General features: G+C 41.3%; 1 protein-coding gene across 1 annotated transcript in view; it reads left to right on the forward strand.

Moving 5' to 3' along the window:
• DNAH9 (dynein axonemal heavy chain 9) overlaps window positions 1-16,496 on the forward strand; it is a 376,337-nt gene that overhangs the window by 98,404 nt on the left and 261,437 nt on the right. The window contains exons 23-26 of the mRNA XM_025361667.1: window positions 4,671-4,823; window positions 6,669-6,794; window positions 10,043-10,282; window positions 10,866-11,026. Coding sequence (XP_025217452.1) covers window positions 4,671-4,823; window positions 6,669-6,794; window positions 10,043-10,282; window positions 10,866-11,026 — 680 coding nt within the window. The remainder of the gene's footprint in view (window positions 1-4,670; window positions 4,824-6,668; window positions 6,795-10,042; window positions 10,283-10,865; window positions 11,027-16,496) is intronic.

The raw sequence follows: 16,496 nt of genomic DNA on the forward strand, positions 1-16,496 counted from the left end.
ACATGTGACTTCTTAGCAACAAACTTTCCTCGTCTGTAAAACAGAAGAAACCTGCTGTGTTCGAAGGTTTTGTGAGTATTAAAGTAACTAATTGAAGCAGTGTTGGTAATTTGGAGCTACAGACATTGGTTCTGAAATTTGGGAGTGCACCAGAATCCCTTGGAAGGCTTGTCAAAGTACAGATTCCTTGGTCCCACTCCCACTGTTTCTGATTCACTACGTCTGGGTGGAGCTGGAGAATTTGCATTTCTAAGAATTTTCCCAGTATGGTGCTGGTCTAGGGACTACACTGTGAGAACTTCTGCTCTCAACATTGTCTGGGTCTCAAAATGCTTGGATTAGTTCTTTCTCCTGATGTGATTTTGTTATTCATTTAAAGTATAGTTGGGCTCATTTGCTTCTTTTTGCTTTCAGTGTTAGGGTTTTTCCCATACTTGTTTGTTTGATTGTTTGAATATGTATGATGCTGATAGGATTCCAAAAGTCAAACGATGCAAAAAGATATGTATATATTCAGATATATAATTTTCCCTCCTCTATTCCTTTCATGCCATCACCGCCTCTGCTCCACCCCCATAGGTAACCAATTTCATTAATTTCTGGGTTATCTTTCCTATGTCTATCTTTACAAAAATAAGCAAATGCATATTTACATTCATGCATGTACATTTTCTAATTTCGCGTTCTTTCATACACAAAAGGTAGCATGCTACGCCTACCTGTTGGCCCTTTGCTTTTTTCTACTTAGCTATATAGCTTGGAAATCACTCCATATCAAGTCAAAGATATCTCCCTCATTTTGTAATATTTGCATCATACTCCATGGATATACCATAGTTTGGCCATAGGTTATTTATAACATTTTGTAATTATGAATAATGTGGCATTGAATAACCTTGGACTTTGTATTGTTGGCATATGTCTTCCAGGTAAACTCCTAATAGTGAGATTGCTGGTTCAAAGGGTAGATACAGATGTAGTCTTGTTAGATATTGCCAAGTTTCCCCCCTTTTGCTTCACCACAAACAACAGACGAGAGCTTCTCAAACAGAGCCAAAGGATGGAACCACGCATAAGTTTTTTTGTCTTTGACCTACCCTTTCTAACAGTGAAATTAGGTTTTGATTTGTTTATAAGAAGCAAGTATTAAAGAGAGATTATCCCTGATAGTTACAGCACTTCTTTTTTTCCTATAGATGGAAATATTTCCAAAGTAGCCCAGGTGTGGTGGTGTTAAAATATTTATTGTTAATGCATTAGTGTTCTGTATTATAACTGTATTTCTATTCATTCTATGTATAGAAGGGGTCAGATCACTGCCAGATTTTTTTATACCTCACTCTTTTTAAAAATTAATTAATTTTTTTTTTTTTTTGGAGGTGGGATCTTGCTCTGTTACCCAGACTGGAGTGCAGTGGCATGATCATAGCTCACTGCAACTTCAAACTCTTGGGCTTAAGTGATCCTTTCACCTCAGTCTCCAGAGTAGCTGGGACTACAGGCGTGAGCCACCTCACCCAGCTAATTTTTTAAAATTCTTTGTAGAAACGGGGTCTTGCTTTGTTGCCTGGGCTGATTTTGAACTCCTGGCTTCAAGCAATCCTCCCGCCTCGGCCTGCCACAGTGTTGGGATTACAGGCATGAGCCACCAGAATAGGCCTCATTCTTACTTACATTGATTGATTTCTTATTTGATTTGAGTACATTTTTGAGTAGTCCCCATACCCTAAGAGGTGAAGCATGGTGGAATACATCCTAATACCTTCTATATCTGTGACTCTGTCATTTCACATGTGAGCAAGTGAATGGTTAGGGTTAGAATTCGTGAGTCACAGTGACTACCTCTCAATCCATGCAGATATCACTCTGCTGTTTGTTGTTACAAAGAAGTCATCTGAGGCCTGCCTGCTTTACAGAAAATTTCTAGATAGCCTAATTTCTGTCTAGGTCCCTATACAGAATAAAATTTAAATTAATTTATCAAAATTTGTATGCTTATACACTTGCTTTATTTTGTTCATTTATCCCTAAAACATGATAAGGTTTTGTCCTATCTGAAAACTAGAGCTTTTATGATCTGGAAAAAGTTTTATTCTAGCATGTGTTTAAATATTATATCTATTCTATTTATCTGTATATTTTTTCATTCAGGTTTATCATACTTCCATAAGCTGAGATTCCACTTTATACACGCTATATACATTACCTTCTCTTTAATTGTATTTTTATCTCTTAGTCTTCTTCCTTGGCATTTATCAGTAAATTTCTCAAGCTCTTCCAACATATTTAATTTTTTGTGTCAATTCAGCACTTTAGTGTTGTTAATACTGCTATAAAGTGTACTCTGCCATTGTTAGTCTCTTTACTTTATTTCTCTCCCTCTGCCAAGTCATCTTTCACCACATATTTTATTTTTTTTTTTTCTTTTTTTTTTTTTTTATTTATTTTTTTTTTAAATTTATTTATTATTATTATACTTTAAGTTGTAGGGTACATGTGCATAACGTGCAGGTTTGTTACATATGTATACTTGTGCCATGTTGGTCTACTGCACCCATCAACTCGTCATTTACATCAGGTATAACTCCCAATGCAATCCCTCCCCCCTCCCCCCTCCCCATGATAGGCCCCGGTGTGTGATGTTCCCCTTCCTGAGTCCAAGTGATCTCATTGTTCAGTTCCCACCTATGAGTGAGAACATGCGTTCACCACATATTTTATAGACTTCATGTTTCTTTAATTTAATTGAAGGTAAAACAAGGTGATGGTTTCCAAATTGATTTGTTTCCATTATTAAAGGTTTAAAAAATTTTATATATAATTTTATGTAAAGTTATATATAATTATATATAAAGGTTAAAAATTTATATATATATTTTATATATATAACTTATATTTTTATATATATAATTTATATATTTTATATATATAATTTATATATATTTATATATTTTGTATATAAAATTTGTATATATGTATATTTTTATATATAAAATTGTATATATAAAAAGGTTAAAAATTTATATATATTTTATACACAAAAATCTTATATATAAATTATATAGATAAAAATTATATATAAAAAATTTTATATATAATTTATATATATAATTTTATACATATAAAAATTTTGTTACTTTATAACATATAGTATATATACCTACATAAAATTTAGATATTATATAATATATAATTATATATTAATAATATATTGATACATATTATCTTAATATATTATATTATTAATATAATAGCAATATATTATATAATATATCTATATTATTAATAATTATATATTAATACATTATACATACTAATTATAGATATAAAATAACATATATACATTGTATATTTTTTGTACATATGCTCTTATTTGCCCTCTTGAGTCCTGTTTTCTCCTTTTAAATTTTGGGATATTTTCATAAGTCCTATATTGTTGTTGTTTTTAATTTGCTATTTTTTTTTCAATAAAGAAAGGTCTGTCTTGGTATTTGTCCCAAATCAGTGTGGATGGTGTCTCCATGGGTACCTTCACAGTTTACCTAAATACTCTTAGATTTGTCCTCTCATCTCATAAGCTGGAGAGCTGGTTGTTCTAAATTTAGCATTAAAAGTCAGGATACCAGCAACTGGAGGGTTCTTTGTAATTATTCAAGAAGCTCTACCGGGGGTAGGTTCTGTTTATTCTTTTTCCTTCAGTCTGCTATTTTCTTCACCTCAGGACCACAACATAGCTCTATCCAGCATCCCTCCTAGCACTACTGCCCCAGGCAATCACTATAGAGGACCTCTACACCTGAGATACCATGCCTGGGCGCAGCCCGACACAGCCAGACTTTATGCTTGCCATGAGCATGCCTGCCCTGCTTGGAAACCTTCTGATGTGTGTTTGTTGAACTGAAGAGGTTTCAAGAATGGGGTGACTATGGCTGGGCATAGTGGCTCACTCCTGTAATCCCAACACTTTGGGAGGCCAAGGCGGGCAGATCAGGAGTTCGAGACCAGCCTGACTAACGTGGTGAAACCTCGTCCCTACTAAAACTACAACAATTAGCTGGGCGTGGTGGCACTCGCCTGTAATCTCAGCTACTCAGGAGGCTGAGGCAGGAGAATCGCTTGAACTTAGGAGGTGGAGGTTTCAGTGAGCCAAGATTGCACCGCTGTATTCCAGCCTGGGTGACAGAGCAAGACTCCATCTCAAGAAAAAAGAATAGGGTGGCTTCTTCCACAGGCCACTGTCACCACCACTGTTGACTCTCCAGAATCAATGCGTGTTAGCATTTTTCTACCAGATGGTCCTCTGCTCATTTCCTGTACCATGATAGTGTTTTCTTAGGAAGAAGGTTTACAACTTCCCCATCGTGGTTTTCTCCAATCTAGTCCTATCTCTAGTAGACCAAGCAGAATTTAGTCAAACCATTGTGGCTTAGTTGGTTTGTAGCTAGTGTACCACTCTTACTAGTTTTATTCAGTCTTTCTTTGGCCACTTCTACAGATTCATTTTATTCCTGTCCTCACATCAGCGTTGTTCCCACAAACTTCCTTCTAAATGCTTGGTATCCACCACTCTGTCTTTCACAATGATTGTCACATGGCAGGCCTCTAAACAATTGTAATAAGCGACTTCCCAAACACGTTCTATGATCCTTTGGCCTGGTTTCCCTTTATAGGTTCAACGTCACCTTTCCAAACTCTTTGACAACATGGCCAAGATGCGATTCCAGCTAGATGCTGGTGGGAAACCAACCAAGACAAGCCTTGGCATGTACAGCAAAGAAGAAGAGTATGTGGCTTTCAGTGAGCCCTGTGACTGCAGCGGGCAGGTAACACGATAGCCCTTTTCCCTCCTTCTGCTTTTCTCTCTCAAATACCTTCATTCAAATATGATCAGCATCAACTCTAGGAGGGCCTTTCTGGCCTTGGTCCAGAGCTGCTGTCAGTGCCCTCCAAGAGCCAGCTTCTTTGACTTGAACTGACATTGGAGCAGCAGCTGGTGCCCTACTTTCCTCTTTCGGGGAAGGACACATGTCAACATTCATATCTTTTCCTTAACCAAAGACCTGTGCAGAGGGAAATGAAATGCACATAAACAACTACCCAAGTCAATGAGAAAAGGATTTTAAAATGATTAGCGGCACCAGGAGACATCAACATGGCAACCCCTAGAGCATCCTATGGGGGAATCTGGGACACTGACACCCTCCCTGGGAGAAAAATGTCCTTTATTGAAACCAACTGCTTTCCTGAGATGTCCCCTTTCTGCACAAATGTGCCTCAGTGTCACTTCCTCCCACAGCCTTCCCCTTGGAGAACCAACTACCACCCTGCTCCAGAAATTGCTTCCTCCAAATCTCCGTGTCCAATGCAAGGGACACAAGCCATGGGACCATTTTCCCCTTAAGTCTCCTTCCCATCCATTAGCACCACTGCTAAAGTATAAGCTTCTGAAATAATCCAGCAAAGCATTGCCCCTGGGGATTCTCATCTAGTGCCAAATAACACCTGGAGTAAGGATATTTTACAGAGTTCCACCCTTATCACCTGTATCTAAGAAAGCAATTCTAGTGCCAGAAAATAATCGCTTCTCAGTTATATGAGGGTGGCCCTGGGGTTTCATTCACAATGTGTTCTTTCTGTAGACCCAGAAAGCATTTAGTTGGGGAATACAATCCTGGTTTGTACTTCATACTCAGGGGGGACAAGGTCATAAGAAGCCACTGACTAGGCCGGGTGCGGTGGCTCAAGCCTGTAATCCCAGCACTTTGGGAGGCTGAGACGGGCGGATCACGAGGTCAGGCGATCGAGACCATCCTGGCTAACACGATGAAACCCCGTCTCTACTAAAAAAGATACAAAAAACTAGCCGGGCGTGGTGGCGGGCGCCTGTAGTCCCAGCTACTCCGGAGGCTGAGGCAGGAGAATGGCGTGAACCCGGGAGGCGGAGCTTGCAGTGAGCCAAGATCGGGCCACTGCAATCCAGCCTGGGCCACAGAGCGAGACTCCGTCTCAAAAAAAAAAAAAAAAAAAAAAAAGAAGCCACTGACTTATTTACACCCAGCTCAACCCAGATTTCTGTTTCCTTGTATGAGCTCTGGGTGACAGCCTCCACCCCCTTAACCTGCTACTCTGTCCTGCATATTCCAAATGTACACATCAGCCTGCTGTTAATTATGTCTGGGTCTCACTTATCACCATCCCGGATTACGTAAACAGCACATCCCTCTGCACCTTCTGGCAGCCACTTGGGACTGTATACAATGTCTGGACTCCCCTTCCTTCACTCCCTCAGACTGAGTGGAAGAAAATATGTAGGACTAATCAAAACTTCTTCTTTTTTTTTGAGATAGAGTCTTGCACTGTTGCCCAGGCTGGAGTGCAGTGGCGTGATCTCGGCTCACTGCAAGCTCTGCCTCCCGGGTTCACGCCATTCTCCTGCCTCAGCCTCCCAAGTAGCTGGGACTACAGGCACCCACCACCACACCCAGCTAATTTTTTGTGTTTTTAGTAGAGACGGGGTTTCACCATGTTAGCCAGGCTGGTCTCAATCTCCTGATCTCATGATCCTCCCGCCTCGGCCTCCCAAAGTGCTGGGATTACAGGCGTGAGCCACCACGCCCAGCCTCAAAACTTCTTAGGCATCCAGTTTCTAACCCGAGTTGTTCTTTCAGGTGGAAATATGGCTGAACCATGTCCTCGGTCACATGAAGGCCACTGTGAGGCATGAGATGACAGAAGGTGTAACTGCCTATGAAGAAAAGCCGAGGGAGCAGTGGCTCTTTGACTACCCAGCTCAGGTATTCTCCTAACGGGACCCCCATCCTCCACAGGACTGTCTTCCTCCACAGCCTCCTCCAGCCTTCAGCAGCTGGTAGACATCAGGCTGGCTGCGTGCTTCACAGCCAAGGGGGCTTGAATCCCAGACCACTGTGAGGGGTCAACAGGTGGGAGCAGGGGGATTGACAACCATGGCCTAAGTCAACCCTGACCTTGGGAAATCAAGGGTGATCTCTTTTTGCCTTCATTGGCTATAGAAGGGAGAAAATGTCAACAGTTCAACTCTTTGAGCCAGCCTACTTTCTGTGCGCCAAGCTCTGTGCTAAGCACAGGACACACCAGCGGGGAACAAGACAATGAAACCTGTCTTGCTGGAGTTTACAGGCTCGTGTGGAACTGAATTACTGACACATATGACTGGTGGTTTGTTTGTTTGTTTGTTTGTTTGTTTGTTTGTTTTAGACGGAGTCTTGCTCTGTCGCACAGGCTGGAGTGCAGTGGCATGATGTCAGCTCACTGCAACCTCCGCCTCCCAAGTTCAAGCACTCTCCTGCCTCAGCCTCCCAGGTAGCTGGGACTACAGGCATGCACCACCACGCCCGGCTAATTTTTTTTTGTATTTTTGGTAGAGATGGGGTTTCACCATGCTGGCCAGGCTGGTCTCAAACTCCTGTCCTCAAGTAATCCACTGGCCTCGGCCTCCCAAAGTGCTGGGATTGTAGACGTGAGCCTCTGCGCCCGGCGATGACTGGTGTTTTAATAGCAGGGGCTCAGGGTACTCTGGGAGCATACAGCTAGTTCATGAGGTCTGGGGACATGCCCTAAGCGTATGGTATGAAAGCTGAGATGTGAAGCAGGAGTTAGCAAGCTAAAAATGGGAGCAAAGAGCAACCAAGTAGGAGGAAGAGCCCTGGCTCAGACGCCAGGGTGAGCATGCTGTGTCTGAGCCAGAGTAAGTGGAGGAGGAGCAAAGGCTGCAGGTAGATTCTGGAATCCAGTTCCTATAGACCATGTGAGAGAGTCTGACTTGATTCTGAGATAGATCCGAATTCTTTATAGGTTTCTCAGGAGCATAATAAGAGAGAATAACAGACCTAACAAGAAATGTTTAAAGTAACTCTGGCTACAGTATGCCGCTCCTCCTTCCCTCAGTTAACGGTATAGTAGTAGTGTTGCTCTGTTTGGGGGTTGCAGACATTTAGTAGTCATCAAAGTCTTGGAGTAGATAACATTGCCCTTGGAAAGTATGTAGAATGAGAAGAGGGCAGAACAAATTCTTGAGCATCATTCAGAGCCGGAGGAGGAGGAAGGAGGAAACAGCAAAGCAGAATGAGAAATGGTCTTTTGGGAACAGAAGGAAAACTGGGAAACAGTAATCATGGAAACAAAGCAAGAAATTGTTGGTAGCAGGTAAGAGGTCGGAAATATCAAACACTTCTAAGAGATCAAGCAAAATAAAGAGGATAAAGAAGGTTCATGGATAAACTTGGTGAGGCCATTTCACAGGAGTGGTAGGGAAGAGGCCACACTGCAGGGGCTGAGGAGTGGGAAAAGGTAGAAAGTATTCACAGTGGCCGGGCGCGGTGGCTCATGCCTGTAATCCCAGCACTTTGGGAGGCCGAGGCAGGTGGATCACGGGGTCGGGAGATCGAGACCATCCTGGCTAACATGGTGAAACCCCATCTCTACTAAAAAATACAAAAAATTAGCCGGATGTGGTGGCGGGCACCTGTAGTCCCAGCTACTCGTGAGGCTGAGGCAGGAGAATGGTATGAACCCGGGAGGCGGAGCTTGCAGTGAGCCGAGATCACACCACTGCACTCCAGCCTGGGCAACAGAATGAGACTCCGTCTCAAAAAAAAAGAGGCCGGGCGCGGTGGCTCAAGCCTGTAATCCCAGCACTTTGGGAGGCCGAGACGGGCGGATCACGAGGTCAGGAGATCGAGACCATCCTGGCTAACACGGTGAAACCCCGTCTCTACTAAAAAAATACAAAAAAAAACTAGCCGGGCGAGGTGGCGGGCGCCTGTAGTCCCAGCTACTCGGGAGGCTGAGGCAGGAGAATGGCGTAAACCCGGGAGGCGGAGCTTGCAGTGAGCTGAGATCCGGCCACTGCACTCCAGGCTGGGCGACAGAGCCAGACTCCGTCTCAAAAAAAAAAAAAAAAAAAAAAAAAAAAAAAAAAAGAAAAGATAAAAAAGAAAGTGTTCACAGTGAACGTGGATAGCAGGGAGAAACTTAGCTGTGAAGAAAGGAGAAAGGAGTCCACACTGCAGAGAAGAAGAGGTGTTTATTAACAGTAGGGTTGGATCATCCTCTCGATTTGTCCCAGTAAGGCTGCCAATGAGGAGGAGCTTCTTTAACAAAATCTAATGGGACATAAACTCAAAGGGAAAAAATGGATGAACAGAAATGGTGCTGTTTACTACAACAAGATTCTCCATTGCACAAAGGGAATGGTTCCCATCAGGCTTCCTTGTTTACCTGTATCAGAATTTTGAGACAAGAGAATGTGTCGCCTCCCCCTATTGCATCTAGCATGGTGTCCCCCAAACCAAATGATACTGCAGATGAGCAATGGATCTAAATTCGCCACCATGAATAATCGAAGTTATGCACGTTCTATACAAAGCTTTGCAGCAAATGGAAGAAATATGTATTTCAATTGCGTTTTCTATTTATTTATTTTTAATCTCCGAAAATGCAAATTGTATCAACCACATTGAATTTCAGTATCTTTCATCTTGGCATTTAAAAATAGGCACTTTGATGTTTTAAAATATCTTTAAAATGTAGTGAAAGTATGGTAGAAGAGCAAACGTGTGCCATAGATGATCAGCAGTGACTCACTAAATTCGATTGTCAGACCACAGAGGAGCAGAGCAGAGTGTGTGACATTGGGATGCCTGGGCAACATATTGTTGCCTTCCCAAGCTTGGGAAAGTTGCTACTCTGGGAAGTAAAAGACTGTACCATCCATGTCACAATTTTTAGAAGCCACCGGCCTTGATCAGAGTCAATCTTGGGTTATTCTCAACCAAATGATACATTTTTCAAGAGCGGAAAGTGCTTTCCCACCTGTGCTGTAACAACTTCACACCTTCAAGGGTTTAGAGCATATGGTTCACTTAGTCAGTGCTGGTGGAAGAGAGAGGGATAGGGCTCATGTCACCCACACAATTACATCCTGAGACCTTGCTGTGTGATGAGTGGGTTGGTTGGAAACAGGCATGGTAACAGCTTTACTAAGCAACTCTTGCTGCCACAGGTGGCCCTGACCTGTACTCAGATCTGGTGGACAACAGAAGTGGGCATGGCATTTGCCAGGCTGGAAGAAGGCTATGAGAGTGCCATGAAGGACTATTACAAGAAGCAAGTGGCTCAGCTCAAAACCCTCATCACCATGCTGATTGGCCAGCTCTCCAAGGGAGACCGGCAGAAGATTATGACCATCTGCACCATCGATGTGCATGCCCGGGATGTGGTAGCCAAGATGATTGCTCAGAAGGTGGGTCCCAAACATCCAGGGGTGCCCACTTTTGTGTCCAGCTACACTGAGAACAGCTCGCATACAACCAAAATATGGGGGCCCCAGGGTCTGTACAGCACTGACCGGACAGCTGGGAGAGAATCACAGTGGCTGCTCCTACTTTTTTTTTTTTTTTTTGAGGTGGAGTTTCACTCTTGTTGCCCAGGCTGGAGTGCAATGGCTCAATCTCGGCTCACTGCAACCTCCGCCTCTTGGGTTCAAGTGATTCTCCTGCCTCAGTCTCCCAAGTAGCTAGGATTATAGGCTTGTGCCACCACGCCCAGCTAACTTTGTATTTTTAGTAGAGACGGGGCTTCTCCATGTTGGTCAGGTTGGTCTCAAACTCCTGACCTCAGGTGATCCACCTCCCTTGGTCTCCCAGAGGGCTGGGATAGAACCCTGTAATCACAGCAACTTGTGCTTTCTATACTGTGGTGGCCATAGCATGATGCACACTTTAGCAGCAGTCAACAGCCAAGGCATCAGACCTCTATGTGTCCTGTGGCCAAGGGATCCCCTGCTTCCTATGATTTACGCACCTACTCTACCACTCTCTCTTTAGGTAGACAATGCCCAGGCTTTCCTGTGGCTGTCTCAGCTGCGCCATCGTTGGGATGACGAGGTCCAACACTGCTTTGCCAACATCTGTGATGCCCAGTTTCTGTATTCCTATGAGTACCTGGGAAACACACCTCGCCTGGTGATCACACCTTTGACTGACAGGTGAGCACTGGTGTCAACCACTGACAGCCTTACTGCTGTCTGGTTCAGGCCAGCCAGTGGACATCTAGGGTCAAAGTCCTAGTTACTTGCTATTTGTCCATAGAGCTACAGGGAAAGAACCTGACTCAACACAGCTGGTTTAAAGTGAAACTAAAAGGATGTAGGGCAGGGCCTTTCTTGGAACAAATCCCAGAGCAAATCAATGAGTCATGACTTTTTGAGGAATTACTAAGCGGTCATATATACCCGAGTTCTAACACCAGCCCTAACATATACCAGCTGTTTGATTATGAAAAAAATTGACGTAAGTTTTGGTTTCCTCATTGTGAAATGGAAGAGGTAACTCACAAATTCCATGATTATTGTAAGGATTAAAGACAGTAATGTTGGGAGGGAGAGTAGGAGGGAGATGAAGAAAGGTAGGTTAACAGATACAAACATACAATTGGATCAAAGTATAAGTTCTGTCATCCAAAAGCAGAATAGCATGACCATAGCTAGCAACAGTGTATTGTATATTTGGAAGTAGCTAGAAGAGAGAACTTCAGTTATTCCCAATACATAAAAATGATAAATACTCAAGATGATGGATAACTCAAATACCCTGACTTGATCATTACATTCTATGCATGTAACAAAATATCACATATACCCCATAAATATGTAAAATATATATCAATTTAAAAAGCATACTGGTAACCCCCTCACCTCCATTTACAAAACACAAAGAGGTATTTCTGTCTATATTCATTGAAGTTAAAAAATATACCTTAGAATGTTAAACTGCACAAAGATTATAATAACTCTCTAAAACTATTCTCTTGACAATGTCATAATGCAATTTAATTAAGAACTCTTAAGTGAATAATGTATTTTGCTTTCCAGTCATATTTATAAAAATAAATATGGTTCATTAAAACAAGCACATAAAAAGATAGTAATACTCCTAAGGCGGTTAGTTTATAAGTGCTTAGTAATCAATCCCTATTATTATTTTCTTGTCAATCAGTTGATCAATTAACTGGCACATTTATTCAGTACCTCTTACTCTGGGAATGCAAAGAAATAAGCAAGGTAGTTCCAACCATTCAGGAGCTCGCATTTTTTTTTTTTTTTTTAGAAAGACATCATTTCCATCACTTACATTAATTCACACATGAATGAATTCACGCCAGACACCGAACAAGTCACTGGGAATACTAAGATGACTAAAACATTTTCTGCCCTTAAACTCCAGTTCTAATGAGGGAAATAAGACATATGTAGATAAAAATTTAAATATCACCAAGGGGAAAAGTACAAGGCCATAGTATAAAATAAGGTACAAGGCCATATGCAACAAATTTCCAAGCAGGTGACTCAGCAGAAAGCCCCTTGAGCACAGAGGCCTCCACTCACAGTAGGAGGAAAAGAACTGGAAAGGCTTCACGGAAGAGATAGTATTTGACCTGGAGCTTGAAGGATGTATTGGATTCCAGTAGGATTTCAACAGGTTATGAGATTACTGTTGGGGTGTCCATGAAATTGTATAAAAATCTGTTCACGAATCACTTTTTCTATTAAGAGGATTTACAGCATTCATTAATTATTAAAATGCTATGCGTCCCCCAAAGTTAAGGAGCTACTGATAAACATTGCTGGAAAATGGCATATTGTGGGCAAAGTCATGAACCTGGGAAAACTCAAGATATGTTCCTGGAAGAGGGACTTCAGACTTTGGGGGAGGTAAGTCAGCCATAAAGGAGTCAGAATATAGAGCATGAAGAATATATTCTTTATCCAGTAAGTAGTGATAAACTATTGAGAAATTTCATCAGAGTGTGAAATCTGTACTTTATGAACACTCATCTGACAGCACAACACAGGTAAAGGAGAGCGAGGGCAGAACAATAAGTCATGGTGCGTGGGAGAAATGATATTTTAATTCCGCTGAGATTTCTGTAAATTCCACTGGGAGTTCATACCCTTTCCTTCTAATTCCATTGAACATTAAATGTCCTCTTCTCCAAAAGGCGTTGTATGTCTGAATAACTGGTTCACTGAGATGAATGACTTGTAGGTAATGAAGAGATTGTCAGAAATTGTGAGTTACAGTTAAAATGGCCAGATAGAATCTGCCATTTTTTAACTTCTCTCTTTTCCTCTTCTCAGTGATATCACTTGTATTTTAGTCAAATCTTCAGATATATTTCCAAGTATTTGATAAGTATTTCCAATTCAGTTAAATTTCAGTCACTGGGTTCATGGAATGAATGGGACATGGAAAATCCAAAGCAAGTACTTGAAAATCCCAATGTGATTCACAGCTCAGCACCTCATAGCTGAAGCATCGTGGTCAAGATGTTTCCTCTGCTCCTCTGTTTTTCATTTCTTTAATTCATTGTTCTCCCCAGTCTGGAAGGGGAGAGGAGAGTCCCACTCAAACTGCTTCCCTCTTACTCTGTAGCTCTCTTTTTTGTGGTGTCCCCTAGAGGGCACATCACTGTCTCCAGTGGGTCCCAACTGTGCATGGACTAAAATGTGAACTCTGCATGGGACTTGGTAGTTCCCATCAGCCACCCTGATGGCTCGCTCCCTACACTCCAACTACATGGCCTCCTTTCTGTTCCTTGATCACCTGGAGTTCATTCCACCTCAGCACCTGCACACACATGCTTCCGTTCGCCTGGAATGCCATTCTCAAGGCCATCTGTTCCACTGGTAGCTTCTGATGCTTTTGTTCTGCTCTCTGTTCTCAGAGGCCTTCCCTGACCACTGTTTCTAAAAGGCAACCTCTCTCTCTCACAGACACACACACACACAGAAAGATATATATGTGTGTATATAAAGAGAGAGAGAGAGAGATGTGTGTGTATCTAAAGAGAGAGAGAGAGAGAAAGATATATATGTGTATATAAGGAGAGATATATATATATATGTGTGTGTATATATAAAGAGAGAGAGAAAGATATATACATATATATGTGTGTGTGTATATGAAGAGAGAGAGAGTGCAAGCGCAGGTAACCCTGACAGAGCCTCTGTTGATCTTGACGTTTCCCCCTTTCTGAAATGACCTGGCTTGCCTCCTTGTTGTTGGCATTCCCCTTTGGAAAGTAAACCTCTAGCAATGAAGAACCTTTGTCTATCGTGTTTGCTGTTATGTCCCCAGCCCCTAGTAGGTGTTGAATTAACAATCGTCAAATGAATGAATGACATTTAGATATTGAGGATCACAAGAATAGACAGAATCAAGCAAGGGAAGTTAACTTAGGGGCAAGGTCTGTCCAGGACTCTGTCTGTGTCTTGGCTCCCAAAGAAGAAGAAACAGCTACTCTGTGTTTTGCTCTTAGCTGGGAATCCATCTTCCTCCCTACCTCAGCTTAAGACAAATGCAAATAGCATCTTTCCAGAGGGAGATGTCTATCTCTCAGTAGCTAGATGGTAAAGGAAGCAGCAACTGGGGTTGGGGGTCGGGGGGTGGAGTCTTACAGGTGTTACTTGGGCCGATTAGTTGGAGGAGCTCATCCTGTCTGGGTTAAAGGAAAAGTGGTTCCCACCTTTTCATTCAGACTGGACCCCTCTAGTATCTGTCTTCAGGGCCATTCTCAGTTATTAGCAGGAAGGAGGTCCTGTACAGCCGTCTTCCCTACTGCAATGAATTTTTCTTCCTGTCTTGGAATATGAGCTAATATTTTGGGAGTTTACACCACTTGGGACAGAATAATGAAGGCATATGTATTTGGGCAATTTGATAAATCTATCCCCCACTGTAGACTATATGTTCCAAGATAACATTGACCTTCAATTTTTCTGTACTCCCAGGACCTAGCACTGTGTCTGGCACACAAAGGGCATTCAAGAAATACTCCTTGAGTGAATGCAATGAAATGATTCCTGAGCCTCTAGATATGTGCCAGGCCTTCAGAATATTTCCATCCTTTCCACCGACATATCAGACATTATCATTCCAAGTGATAAAAAGTACAAGATTTTTCTTTTCCCTGGGCTTTCACTCTTGCCCGGGAATTGAAGATAATTACCACTTTTGGATTTAGACGTCTCTAGTACACTAGTGCTGAATACCTTATAGAGGGAAAGGGTAAAGTTTCGACGATGCATTATTTCTGAAATAGGGATTTATGGCCTCTACTGTGAAACGATGCAAATAAGAACTTGAAAGGAAGGTTAGCTAAAATAAGGGTGAATACTATACAGACCTTCACCTTGTTTGCGCATTCGTTGCTTTTCTGACAAAGTAGTATGTAGCTGAATATGTATATGGCAAATTCCATTTTCTCATTGACTTCCATTATTATCTCAAGAAATGTTTTTTGCACAGAAAAAAATTGGCCTCAACATAGAAAATCACATTTTAAAAAGCATTCAGCTTTTACTGGTGTGTAGCCTAAGTACATTTAATTCTCTCCTGCCAGAAGAATTAATCAAATGGACAATTGATCCATACAACCTTTGCACATTCTTTAAAAGCACACCCGTTTTACAGTACATCCAAATGATTATGCCTGTTTCTTTGGAATTTCTCATTGCCTGGATGGGACTTGAATATATAAATAGGTGCAATGGTTCAGCCCTTGTCACAGGACTTCGGCACCACACTAAGTTGAAGAACTAAATGGAAATGTTTTTTCAGGCTGAACAAAAGCAATTCTCATAAGTCGTTTCTCGACCTTTGGATGATCTCCTCCTGCTTTGCTCCCCTTCCTTCACCTTCACACACAAATGCCCCTTTCTGCCCTGTGCTGTGTTAAGTACTGTTTTAATCAACTGCTTATCAATGTTGAGTACCCCTTAATTTCTCAGGAACTCCTGCAAGTAGGTGAAATATAATTGATGCAAGAGTCTTTCAAGGTGATTTTCTGGGCAAGGACACAGCCAGCAAAAGTCGTACGCTTTCTCTTTAAGTTTTTCTCTGATGGTTTTACTGGAGAAAATTGGGAAAGTTTAGTATTCTGTACAAAAGAAAATAAAAGTCACCCAGAAATAGCCATTGTTAATATGTAGTTTGTTTCATTCTACATGTAGAATGTTGAAAAATGAAACTGAAATCATATGCTATATATTAAACATCATAAATTGTCTTATTTAACATCATACTATGCATATTCTCTATTTTTCTAAAACACTTTAATGGCTGAATTATAGTCTATTTATAAGTATCCCATAATTTATGTAACATAACCATATTATGGGTTATTTAGGTTACATCTAAGCTTTCACTATTAAAAATAAAGCTGTACGAACTCACTTATATGTAAAATTTTAAGCAAAAATCTCTTATTATTTCCTTATGATAGATTCCAAGAAGCAGAATAATTAGATGACACACACTTTCAAATCGTTCATGAAAAAAATGTTATTCCTACTCTCACTAATAGTTTATTAAAGTATTAATTGCACAACACCCTGACCAGCATTAAGTGTTACTGTTACTTTTTTTAAATTACTTTTATTATTCAAAATTGTATCA

The sequence above is a fragment of the Theropithecus gelada genome, chromosome 16 (assembly GCF_003255815.1).
Source record: "Theropithecus gelada isolate Dixy chromosome 16, Tgel_1.0, whole genome shotgun sequence".
Classification (NCBI taxonomy): Eukaryota; Metazoa; Chordata; class Mammalia; order Primates; family Cercopithecidae; genus Theropithecus; species Theropithecus gelada.